The 13,930-nt window shown below is 29.8% G+C and overlaps 1 protein-coding gene across 2 annotated transcripts in view; it reads left to right on the top strand.

Annotated features, from left to right (window-relative positions):
* Positions 1-12,473, top strand: part of LOC110607484 (disease resistance protein RPS2) — a 41,172-nt gene extending 28,699 nt beyond the window's left edge. Inside the window, exons 3-7 of one of the 2 annotated variants that reach the window (XM_043951502.1) lie at positions 4,803-7,473; positions 8,356-8,919; positions 9,053-9,571; positions 10,645-11,331; positions 12,147-12,473. In XM_043951502.1, coding sequence (XP_043807437.1) covers positions 4,819-7,473; positions 8,356-8,919; positions 9,053-9,571; positions 10,645-11,331; positions 12,147-12,194 — 4,473 coding nt within the window. In that variant the 5' untranslated portion in view covers positions 4,803-4,818 and the 3' untranslated portion in view covers positions 12,195-12,473. The remainder of the gene's footprint in view (positions 1-4,802; positions 7,474-8,355; positions 8,920-9,052; positions 9,572-10,644; positions 11,332-12,146) is intronic. The other variant, XM_043951505.1, reaches the window with a different exon arrangement.
* Positions 12,474-13,930: the final 1,457 nt, after the last annotated feature.

Raw genomic sequence — 13,930 nt, 5'->3', positions numbered from 1 at the left:
CCATGTACCATTGTCCTCCAAAGCTTGAATTTTTGTGTGCATGGCCTCTCTCCATCGAGCATCTTGAAAAGCTTCAATATAAGAGATGGGTTCATGTCCTGCAGTAATCACTCTCAAGAAACACCTATGTTGTGTAGTGAATTTATCATTACTCACATAATATGCTATAGGGTAAGGAGTATCTGAAGAAGAAGCTAATGGAGAGGATGAGTACGACAAAGGGCTTACATTGATCGCGTGAGTCACATAGTCTTTTAAATAAATCGAAACCTGCTTAGTTCATTGTCCCCTTCCTAACAGGTCAGAAGCTATATCACTCCTTTCGGCCTCTTTATTGCATCCCCTTCCTGACTGCTCGAGAGCTACATCACTCCTTCTGACTTTCACACTTTTGTCAAATTGACATTTGATCATGGCTATAAATTTCTTAAGAACACATGTCTCGTCACTTTTGTGATTGAACAAATAAATCTATATAGCACGCGAATAATCATCAACTATAGTCAAGAAATAATGAGCTCCACAAGAAGCGATAATTGTATAGGATCCTCACAAGTCACAGTGTATCAAATCAAAACACTCTGTTGCTTTATTATTACTAGAAAAGAAAGCCTTTCTCGTTTGTTTTGCTCGAAAATAAACTTCACAAGTTTTATTAGTTTGTCTATACAATCTATCAGTTTCTGAAATCAAGTCTGTCACCTAAAATGATGGATGTCCCATTCTATTATGCCAAAGCTCAAAGGTTCCTCCACTACTCAGCTTGCAAGCATGAACTGAAGCGACTCCTTTGAGAAAGTAAAGCCCCTTTCGTTGCTCACCCACTCCAATCAAAATCCTCGAATTTGGGTCCTATATAGCACATATTTTGTTAGTGAGTTGCATAACCAAATTTGAATCATTAAAAAGCTGGGAGACAGAAATTAGATTGCATTTCAGATTGAGAACAAAAAGAACTCATCATAATTTTAAATTCCCGCCAAGCAACATGGTTCCTTCTTTGACTGCCATTGTTTTCTCCCCATTAGGCAATCCAACCGAGCATGGTGCAATGTCATGTAAGTCGGTTAGAAAAGCCTTAGTTCCTGTCATATGATGGGAGGCTCCTATGTCAATAATCCAAGGAAAATTTCTTTAGTTACCTGTTAACCTCTCATTAGTATTCTGATGAGAGTTTTAACGTATCTAGCAGAGCAGCCCATTGCTCATCATTTAGTCCATTCAACCCTTTTCAATCTGCATTTGTCATTGCTTTTTGTCCAATATCAAATGCAGCTACTTGCACTGCGTGTGCACGCACAACACCTCCTTTGTTACGTCCTCCTCCAGTCCCACACTTTTGAGTACTACCAGGCACACCTAAGTTGCCACGAGACCAAGCATCCCACCATTCTGGATGGCCTATTAATTGAAAATAACTTTCAGTGTCATAACCCTTTCAATTGAAATGAGAGCAAATAGAAGTTTTATCTTTATCCCCTTCTGGATTCCGAACACTGGCCTGAATTACAAAACTCATGGGGTTGTCTCGTTCAACTTTGCTTCTCATCACGGTTCTCACTCGCTCTTGCTGAACCACCATAGCATAAGTATGATTCAAATTAGGAAAATGGTCATTGCTCAAGACATAGGACTGTATAGTACCATAACCTTTTTCTTCCAAGTCCATTAGAAACTGATGAACTCTTTCTTCTTTACACTTTCATTCCATTTCAATGGTAAGATTGCATTTGAAGCCTACACATGCACACTTCAGTATCTGATCATAGTTATTAATCTCATCCCATAAGGTTTTGAGTTTACCAAAATAGAAAACAATGGATTGACCATCCTGCCTACAGTTTGCTAGGTCAGATCTCAACTGCTGCATTCGTGGTCCATTTCTAATTGGGAACCTCTACTTAATATCTTCCCACAGATTCTTCACCTTTTCGGTAGGAGAAATAGTCGATGGAAGTGTTGGTTCAATAGTATTGAATACCCAAGGAACCAACATAGAGTTAACTATCCAACAATCTTCGAGTTCCGGTGCATTGTCCTCTGGTTGTTTGATGGATCCATTGATAAAGTCGTATTTCTTTTTGGCTCTCAGCGCAGTCCACATGGTCCTTGCCCATTCTTTGTAATTTTCTCCTTTTAACTTCACTTGAGTAATCAAATTGCCTGGGTTGTCATTGAAATTTAGTGTATAAGGATTGAAAGAGTTTTTCATTGTTCCTGAATTCTCCCCATATTCCTTTTCAACCTTCATGGGTCTGATACCATGTGAAAATGGAGACTCGCACAATTTGGGAATGAAAGTTCTTGCCCCCTTTTATTGACCATAATGTGACAATATATACACTAGGTTTATCCCTGTTTAGGAAAATCCAAGAATGTAAAATTTCATATACAATACAAGCCAAACTTTCTATGCTGTACAAACTAAGCTTCCTATACTGCACAAGACAATAAAGAAAAGAAAAGATATTTACATACAAATCAAGCCTGAAACCGAGATGGATCGATAGGTCGTCAAGACATCGGACAAGTCGATACAGGTCAACAGGTCATCAAGACTTCGGACAGGTCAGTGCAGGTCATTAAGAGGTCGGATCCTCGGGACGTCTGGTCGACATTGGTCGACAGGTTGCTTCCAATATGATAAAATTAAATTTGGGATTACAGGAGAGGATTGTCATTTATAAAGGAAATTAAGATTTTTGAAGGAAACAAAGATTTAATTGAGAATGAAAATGACGTTTAGAGAGGAATCGATTGCTTGATAATCATGGTTTCAAAGAGAAAGAGGATTGCCATGGGAAGTGGAAATGGAGATTGATTAAGAATTGAGTTATGTTGTACATGAGGAGAAATGTGAATAGGTGATTAGTAAAAACGACTAATAGTAGGGTATAACAAAAATAGATATTTTGAGTCAATTTTTCATTATCGATAAGTTCGGCACTTCGATAGACAAAAAAAATTTATTAGAGGTTTAAGTGAACAAATAAAAATTTGTCAGCAATTTAAAGAGGCTTTTACCAATTCTATATATATAGTCTGTGTTCAATTCTTAACAAACTGAGATGCAAATATACAACCTCAATATCATTTTCAATATCATTTGAATTTATCAAAGGAACAATAAAAATCAAACAATCCAATTCCAAGTAATAATTAAAAATGCAAAATAGTGCATATCACATGCTTTAGAATCATAGATTTTGAATCTGTCGTCATGGAATTTTTCAACAAAATAAAATGCAGATTTTAAAGAAATACAAGAAGGAAATAATTAAAAACGAAACCCATTATAGCATCTCATTGCATTTCAGATGAGCTCTCGTCATTTGTAAATCCACAAAATAAAAGAACTAGTTCTAAATCAGGTCATGAGTCCTATCTACTTCTAGTCGACTGCTCTATGATGGACCTCCATTAGGTTAGGGGACTTGAAAAAATATTACATATATATACTATGACATAACAATGTATTTTACTAATTTCAGTTCCGTTCTATTTTTTAATTTTTGACTAAAAAAATTAAACTGAAAATTAAAAATTCTATAAAATACTAATTGAACCACACAAATATAATTATAAAATCAAATATAACTGATTTAGTTCAATTTATTTTTTTAGTTAGCACGGAAAAGTGCTCAGTCCTAAACCAAATCAAACTATGATTAGGGCATATTTGTGGTGTATGCTCAGATAAATATGAAATATGTAAGCAACCAACCTAACAAATACGCAATTAATCTTCAACTCAAGTACCAGTAAGTAAGATATCACAATTTAAATCAGAAAAATTGAGGAGATGATTCTTCAATTCAATTCAAAAATATCTCAATTAATAAATTTCAACACAAAATACATTAAACTACAGAAGTGCTGAAATTTAAAGGGAATAGGGATAAGAAAATAAAAAGTAAATGATTTATGATTGGCCTCATTAGTCTAAAATTAAATCTATATTAAAATAACAATAATTAAAGTCATTCTAATTTTTTAATAATAGCATCAATATCAATTTATAAGTTTTTTTTTTAAATGAGAATTGGAGATTGGAGGAGTAGAATTTGAGATCTCTCAGATTTACTCAGATATACTTAACACTAGATTAAATATGTGAGTGCAATTTAAAAGTTCCCAAACTTGGAGTTGTAATAGTAAAATATCTCATATTGTAACATAAAAACCCATTTACTTTCTATTCTTTTTTTAACAACATTTACTTTCTATTCAAGTAATATAAAACTTATTTTATTTATAATAGCTGATTTTTAGATTATTTTGTTGATGTGGCACGTATTAAATTAAATATATATATATTCTCTTATTTTTAATATATAATTAATTTTTAAATATTTTAAACAATAAATAAATTAAAATTTTGATTTATTTTAAAATAATTAAAAATTAATTAAATATTATAGATTAGAGAATATATGTGTTTTAAATAAAAATTGGGAGCATTTTATATTATAAAATAAAGTTTATGCAACTTACTGTTATGTATTTCAAATTAGTGTATTGTACGTGTAAAATATTCTTAGTGAACATATAAAATTATAGAGTTTAATTAGTAAAAATAAAAGGATAGAGTTGTAAAAATATAAAAAGAATTGGCTTTCTTCTCCTTAACTCCTTTTTAAAAATTAATTTTAGTCTCTGGTTAAAGAACTAAGGATTAGGTGAGTAAAACTGAAATCTCTCAGATTTATTCAAATGTATTTACTATTAGGTTGAATTTGCTAATACAGTGTTTTACTTTTCTTTGTTGCAATTATATTAATTCTAGGACTTGGTTACTGTAGAAACATAACAAGAGAAATGGAGGTTCTCCTTGCCATTGGAGGTACAATTGCTGGTGAAATTGCTAAGCACTTGGTGGCTCCTATTTGGCGACCGATTTATTATCTGATTTATTACAAACATAACATCGAGAATTTGAAAGAGGAGCTTCAGAAACTGGATGACAAGAGAACTGAGGTGGGGCTACGTGTGAATAACGCCAAAAGCAACTTGCAGGTGGTTGTTGATTCTGTAATTCGTTGGCAAGAGAAAGCAGATGGCATTGATAGGAGGAGTAAAGAATTTATTCAAAATGAAATGAACGTGAACAAGTGTTTGAACCGTTATTCCTTGAGTAGAAAAGCTAAGAAGATGACAGAAAATATGCTTGCTTTGCTCGAAGAAGCTAGGAATTTTGGTGAAATAGCCTATCCTGATCCTTGTCAAAAGATAGAATTATGGTTCAGTGATGAACGCATCAAGAATTTTAAATCAAGGGAATCAATTCTAGATGACATCTTGATGGCCTTAAAGAATGACGATCTTCGTGTGATTGGGATTTGCGGAATGAGTGGTATCGGTAAAACCACTATGGTAAAGCAGCTTATGAAAAACATGGAAACAAAAAAATTATTTGACGAGTTTGCTATGGTAGCCGTGTCTGATACTCCTGACTTCAGAAAGATCCAAGATGAAATTGCATCTTGCTTGCGATTGGAACTCAAGAATGATGAAAGTGAGGTGGTAAGAGCAAGCAAACTGCATCAGAGGCTTACCAACTGTGATAAGAGGATCCTTCTAATATTGGATGATGTTTGGAAGGAGGATGGTTTAGGAGAAATTGGAGTTCCTTTAGGTTGCAGGAGCAATGGATGCAAAATCGTGTTGACTTCACGAAATGAATTCGTGTGCTCTAGTTTGGGAACTCAAAGAAATTTCCTAATGAAAGTTCTGAATAATGAAGAAGCTCTCGTTCTTTTCAAAGAGACAGCAGGCAACTCAATTGGCCATGATTTACTCGACACGGTGAAGGAGATTGTAAATGAATGTGAAGGCTTACCAATTGCCATTGTAACTCTTTCCAAGGCATTAAAAAACAAAAACAAACACATTTGGAATGATGTGCTTCGACATCTAAAGAATTCTAAGCTGGAAGATATCTCAGGAATGAAGACAAAGGTGTTTTCTGCAATTGAATTAAGTTACAATTTTTTGGAAGATGAAGAGGCCAAGTCATGCTTTTTGCTTTGTAGCTTGTTCCCTGAAGATTTCAATATTCTGGTTGAAGATTTGCTTGAATTTGGAATGGGCCTAAGGCTGTTTAAAGGTGTTGAATATGTGCATGAAGGAAGAGATAGGATCTATAAGCTTATTGATATGCTCAAAGGGTCAAATTTGTTGCTTGAAGGTGATGACAAATGGAACGAGTCTGTCAAAATGCATGACCTTGTCCGTGATGTAGCCATATCACTTGCCTCCACAAATAAGCAGTGGCACACATTACAAAGTCAAGCTAGAATAAATGAGTGGCAATATGATGATAGGTACAAAAATTGCACTGCAATTTCACTTCTGTGTGAAGACATCAAAAAACTTAAAGATCATTTAAAGTGTCCGAACCTTGAACTCTTACAGCTTTGGCATGATTGTCAGAATGATTGTCAGTTACAAAGCCTTCCAATCAACGTGTTAGAAGGGATGAAAGAACTCAAAGTTCTATCTATAGCCTCCCGTATCCCATCACTGCCACAATCAATTGATGTCTTGAAGAATCTTCAAACCTTATGTCTTTGGAATGATTGGCTAAACGAGATGCATACAATTGGAGATCTCGTGAAACTGGAAATACTTGAAATTCGTAGTTATCGTTTAGAAGAGCTGCCAGCAGAAATAGGAAATCTGAAAAATCTAAGGTTGCTAAACCTGCGCAGGGTCAGGATCCTTAGATACATTCCACCAGGTGTATTATTAAGGTTGTCCAAACTAGAAGAGTTGTATCTTCCACTTAGATATATGATGAAATGGGAATGGAAGGAAGACGAAGAGAAAACCAATGCAAGCCTCAGCGAGCTAGAGACTCATCATATAACTGCATTGCATATTGCTGTAGTAAATGCCTACATTTCACCTAAAGATTCAGTCTTTCGAAACTTAATAAGATTCCACATTTTTGTAGGCACATCAAAGTTTCATATTGTTCACAAAGATTCAGAGAATGTGTTGCATCTTAAAGGAGATGCAAGTGATATTAAAGGGAGTGGGATATGTGTTTTGTTGAGGGAAGTTGAAGTCTTGTATCTGCAAGAAGTGAAAAATTTGAAGAAAATTGTAAATGAGATAGAAGATAATAGTTTTGCGGATTTGAAGCGAGATGAATGTGTTGATGCACTAGTGAGAATTCTAGAGTCTCCAAAAAGTCCCCTCCCATTCTTGAGCAATTTAAGAAAAATAGAAATAGATGGATGTGATGAGTTGAAGTACTTTATTCCACTATCCATGGCTAGAGAGTTGAGGCAACTTCACAGCATGATTGTTAGTTTGTGCAAAAAGATGGAGGGAATTTTCTACAGAAACAAAGTGAATGATGAGATTGAGGGAATTTTCTACAGAAACAAAGTGAATGATGAAATTGAGTCGCCACTTACAATTCTCTGTTTGGATGACCTTCCAAACTTCATTGGATTTATCTACAAGGTAAGCTTTTATATTTTTTATAATTAAAGAAAATTTTAGTTTAAATATGAAGACCATTTTATAATTTTACTTGTTTTTAAATTTTTAGTAATTATTTTTATTACTTAAAAAATATTTCATTATTTTAAATATGTATAAGTAATCCCTCGAAGAAAACATAGTATATTTATCCCTTGCTTCATAGCGTGACTGAAAAAAAATTTTTAAAATGTTTTAATAAGCTCTATTTATTTAAAAAAATAATTTTTAAAACAATATTTTTCATTTTATTTAAAAATTTAGTTAAAAAAATATTTTTACTTTTAAAAAAATAAAATTATTTTTCACATCTTAAAATATTTACCAAGACTTTTATATATAAATTTATTAATAAATTTTATTTTTTAAATTAAAATTAAATAATAAAAAATAAGTATTTCATTAAAAAAAATTTTAAAAAATATTTTTTATAAAAAATATTTTTTAAATACAAATTATTTTTTACATATAAATAAAACCTTAATTTTAAATTTAAATCCAATCAGTATATATGTCTCAATCTGCATAGAAAATACATAATTTACTTTATTATTATTTTATAAAACTCACTTGACACATTATAAATTTATTCAAAATTGGACTCATAAACTTAATTTGATGGTAAATGTATTTGAGTAAATCTCAGATATTTGTTCTACTTCTCCGATTTCTAAATTTCCATTTAAAAAAGAAAAACAAAATTTACCCAAAATTATCTGCCCGCTGATATATATTATTTTTCTATAATTATTTTCATTCATATCTTCTACATTTGCTAATTGTTTTCATTTTATATAGAAGAAATTGAGTTTTAATTTTTGTTCCAATGACTAATATATATATATATATATTCGTGTTTGACAGGATATAAAAGAGTCGAGTGCATCTGAAATGAACAATAGGATGGAAATTGTTCAATCTAAGACTGAACCAGTGAAAAAGATTTCTATATTATTTTCTTCTCTTTGGCTACGACTATCAAACTTGCAAAAGCTTTCCTTAGATAATTGTGGTTTGGAAAAAGCACTGTTTTCTCCTTCTGTTGCCCAGCAATTTGTGCAGCTTAAAAAATTAAATATCTCAGCATGTTGTAAGATGGAATATATAGTTGCAGAAGCAAAAGAAGAAGAAAAAAACAAGGGCATAAGAAAAATAGCATTTCCTAATCTAACTAATCTTGTTCTTCTTGATCTACCAGAGCTGGTGGCTTTCTTTGCAGACAATGATATTTCTTTTGAGTTGTACTCATTAGTATATTTGCAGATATTCTCTTGTCCTAAACTGAAGACACATTATTGTGAAACTCCAGACTCATCAACTTTGAACAAAAGTTACAATCAAAGTGAGCTCAAAGTCATGTTCCCAACAAGCTCAATTGCTCAACGCTTACTAAGAAGAGGAAAGCCAAAAGATGTTTCCAAGAAAAAGGTATGTACTCATTGAATTTCATAACGTAATGCCATTGAAATTGTTGAAATTTACTTTGGGGTTTGGGAGTTAGAAGCATTACACCTACAATAGCAATGAATGAATTAGATGATCTCCCTGATAAATTTGGCAGGATATGGAGATGGGGCAGCCAAGCACATCTCAAATGAAAAGTGGACCAATGGAAATGATTTCTACATTATTTTTTCCACCAAGTTCACCATTATTAAATTTGCGAGCGCTTTATATCGGTCACTGTGATTTTCAAGAAGCAGCCTTTCCTCTTTCTGTAGCTCAACAATTGGTGCAGCTTAAAGACTTACACATTTGGTCATGTGAGAAGATGGAATACATTGTTGCAAAAGATAAGGGAAGAAGCAATATAGTATTGTTTCCTAGCCTAACTTATCTTAAACTTTTATATCTGCCAAATTTGATGGGTTTTTGCGAAGACAATACTGTTTCTCTTGAGTGGTCTTTGTTAGAACGATTGAGGTTTGTTGAATGTCAGAAAATGAAGACATTTTGCGTTTCAATTCCAAAATCGTCAACATTGAATACAAGTGCTGAGATTGATCACCTTGATACTACCTTTTGTGCCACATTGATACCACGAAGAAGGAAAAAGCAAGATAATAATTTCAACAAAGAGGTATGCCTTTCAAAATAAATTATAATTATTTGAAATGAATAAATGTCAATTTTTGAATTTAGTATTTATTTAATTTCTCAATTTTTATTTATTAAAATTTTCAAATCAGTTATATATTTTATTTTTATTTAAAAATTTTATACTTTTATAGTTAAATAAAAAAAATTCACATTTTCTAAATAATATATTATAACTATTTTATGCGACACACATGATATATTTTCAAAATTTATATTTTATAAAAATTTATTCAATAACTATCAGTATGATTGTTTTTCTGTTAGGATATAAAAAAATAGATAAATATTTTATTAATAAAATAGTCCTTTGAACTAAATATTTTTATTTAATCATGTCTATTAAATTTATTCATATTTTTTTATTAGTGTATTATTTTTCTTTTTTAATAATTAAAAATTTGTGAAAAATAATTTCAAATCAAATTAATGTATTTCAATTTTTATTAACATATATTAAAATAACAAAATGATGTTTTTAAATTAATTTTAACAGTATTTTATTTTTAATTTTTAAAACTTATGTACATAATTTTTAATACTATCGAGCATGGAATATGAACATAAATATTGAATACAACTTTTGATAGATTAACTTATTATTAAAAAAAAATTATCTGTTTTTGTTGTTTTATAAGGAAAATTTATCAATCTAATTACTGATTTATGAAAATTTAAAAATTTAAAATGTGTGAAATTCAATTTAAAACTTATTTTCTATAATGTTTTAATTATTGAAGAGAAAAATATTATAATTGATGAAAAAGTACACAATTGACTTTAATAATGACAAAAAATGATATTATCAAAATAAAAATATTTATTTCAAATGTCCATATTTTAATTTTATAATATAAGTTATCGTTAATTTTTTTAAATTCAATTTAGTTTATTAGCTAATTAATATTAAAATTTTAGTTTTATTATTAAAAAAAATTTATCTGTTTATGTTGTTTTATAAGGAAAATTTAACAATCTAATTACTGATTTATGAAGTGAATCATATTATTAAATGATGTTTTGTATTTTTATAAAATATATATGTTGGTTTGGCAGGTTTCATTAATAAAGAATCAGAGGGATCCATCTGTTAGCAATATTGATGAAAGTTGTGCATTTCCATCCAAATTGATTCAACAGTTGCAAAATCTGAAAGACCTTGAGATTGAGGGTAGCGATTCAGTGGAAGTAATATTTTCATTTGAAGGGCTGATTAATGGAGTGCTCAATTCAGTGGAAGTGATAAGTTTAGTTAGTTTACCAAATTTGAAGCACGTTTGGTTCAAGATTCCACCAGAAATCACAGCCTTCCAAAACCTGCGAAATTTGATTGTACAAGATTGTGATAATTTAATAAACCTTTTCTCAATTTGCTCGGCCAAACTTGTAGGAAAGCTACAATTAATAGAGATTAGAAGGTGCAAGAGGATGGAGGAAATTATTGGAAAAGAGGATGAAGAAATTAACATGCAAAAAATTGTGTTCCCTCAACTAAGGTCTCTGACACTTAAGGATTTACCCAACCTCATCAGTTTCTGCAATACGACTTATGCTCTTGAATTTCCATTTCTAGAAACATTGGAGTTTTCGAACTGGAAAAGGATGGAGACATTCTCCTATGGATCATTAAGCATGCCAAAGCTACAGGTGGTTATGATAAATGGAAGGTGGCATCAATTAATGAGATCTGATCTAAACCTTAATGCAAAAATGAGTGAGTTGTTGAAGATGAATCAATATGAGGTATGATTCATTTCCTAATGCCTTTATTTAGAATGGTAAATTTTTAGAGAATTCAAGTGAATTAATTTTTTTTAGAGAATTGATTTTGAATTAAAAAGTAAATCTTGTAAGAATTTTATAATAAATGATTTTATTTAAATTTATTTGCATTAAAATTACTTAATTAGCTTTTGAGAACTCCATTTTTCTCATCTTTTATTCATTATTTTTTTTTAATTAGTAACTATTTTTTTAATTTAATTTAATATTTAATATATTTATAATTGATATGGACAATTTTATTATATTTTTTTTCTTAAATTATCCATCTTAATGTAATTTTTTAGTAGTAAAAAAGTTATGTAAAGATCATATTTTAAATATTGCAAAATATTAATAATGGTTTTCAAAATTATTTTCAATATGATAAAATGATTGTTATTTATGAAATAAATATTTATATTTTAGTTTAAAAATAATAAGGATAATAAAAAAATAAATTAATTTAAATTTATTATTAATTTATTCAAAATCAAATAAATTCAATTGAATTCTATTATTTTAAAATTTATTTCAAACAAAAAAAATTTTCTATAAATAAAAAAAAATTGCATTCCAAACAAGGGGAATAGATTTGACTCTTCCTCTATCTAAGCATTGCTTTCTTTAGTTATCATGTCTTTTGAAATTGTGAATTTAGTTTTGATTGGTAAATAACCCACACTTGCATAATCTCAGGAATATCTTATAAATAATTAAATATGATAAATAATTTATTTGTTACACAAGAATTTGATGCCACTGACAATGGTGATTTTGATTATTCCAAATTTCAGGAAAGTGATGAAGAGGAAAGTGATGAAACTGCTTTTAATGGAGAATAGCATTGGGATCAACGTGTTCAATGAAGATTGAAGATTTAGGATTTTTTTTTTTTCGAGTCTTGAAGTTGAAAAAATAAACAATTTCCTTCTCTCGTGATTTCCCATCAACAAAATTTCATGTCGCTTATAAATTCTGGAGCTGTTATATATTTTTTGAGTCTTGAAATTCTAAGGCAGGTGTGAAATAGTTTTGCTGCTATTAAAGACTTATGGAAGATTTGTTCACGTTATTGTCATGCTATCTTTAGTTCTTTTCCTTAGTTTTTCAATGGGACGATAGACAACTATGTCCATAGTTCATATGGATTCTCTATCATCAGTTAGGTGACTTCTTTGTCTTATTTTATTATTTTGTGGTTGCTAGTTGTATACGTGTGAAATTGTTTGGTTCAGTTTTTTTTTATTTTTTTAAATTTCTATTCTGATAATATTTTTACTATTTATGAATAAAAAAAATAAATTATATTTTAATTTTTAAATTTTAAGATAATTAATAAATCGGTTTCTATATTTTTAAAATTGAACACTTAAATTTCTATATAATTATTCCATTTAAATTGAAGGTCTTTCTCTCCATAATTCCATTAGTCAACTGGTCAAAAGAGAATAAACATTTCAAATACCTAAAATATCATCATAAACACTTAAATTCTTTTTAATATAAGTGAGAATTTTATGTTATATAAATTATAATTTGGTCCTTAAATTTTAGCATAATTGATATATTAGTCTTTATATTTTTAAAACTAAATATTTAAATCCCTATATATTTAATTCATCTAAAATTAAAGTTATTTCATCCATTATAGACATTAGTTCAAAGCTAGTGTATGGTTAAATTTTTTCTGAAAGTACAATTTTTTTCTAAAATACTCTTTATAAAAATTTACAATTTACTTAAAAGTTATTTGGTAGCACTTAAAAATAACTTAAATTATAAGTATTTTATAAAAGTTTTAAAATTGTAAGTGTTAGAAGTATTTTAATGAATGGAAATTGAAGATAAAAAAGTGTTAAAAATTAATTAAATGAGATATTATAGATAAAATTTAATGAAAACTTAAGTATTCTTTCAAATAAAAAATGAAGGATTAAAATGTTTAAATTATAATAAATGAGGATGGACTGACCATAAAGAGATTTAAGAGTACGATTTTAAAAATATAGGGACCGATTCATTAATGTTAGAGTGTGAACATAATCTATATATAATCATAAGAGATTATATAATCATAGGTTAATTAATTGATAGGGGATTCTTAGGAGTTGCCTTAATAAAGTCTTGTAATCTATATATATACACACTTACTTCAATATAGAATATACATGGTATCAGAGTCTCTCCCATAGATATTTGAATTTTTCCTTTTTTATTCTGTTTGGAGACTTAGGCCTCCTGTTCTTTTAGGTTACCAATATAGGGTTATTTGTTTTTCACTCACCTCGAAGTCCCCTCGTCAGGTCTATGGTCCGTTTGCTATTTGGGTATTGGGTGGAGGTTGGTTTGGATCGCATTCTAGTATAGGAGTATAGGGTTTTGGTTGAAATGGTTTCTGATAGTAAGACCCATATTGTTAAAATTATCCCAATGTCTTCAGTAGCGGCTGAAACAGGTAAAACTTGTCTTATTTTCTCTTCGTATAAATGGGTCATTGATTCTGGTGCCACGGATCACATGACAAGTAATCCTCATATTTTTACTAGTTTTCAATTTCATAAAGTACCTTCTCCTATTA

Source organism: Manihot esculenta, chromosome 2 (assembly GCF_001659605.2).
Source record: "Manihot esculenta cultivar AM560-2 chromosome 2, M.esculenta_v8, whole genome shotgun sequence".
NCBI classification, from domain to species: Eukaryota; Viridiplantae; Streptophyta; class Magnoliopsida; order Malpighiales; family Euphorbiaceae; genus Manihot; species Manihot esculenta.
The sequence above is the reverse complement of the archived record's forward strand: the minus strand, read 5'-3'. Positions and strand labels throughout refer to the sequence as shown.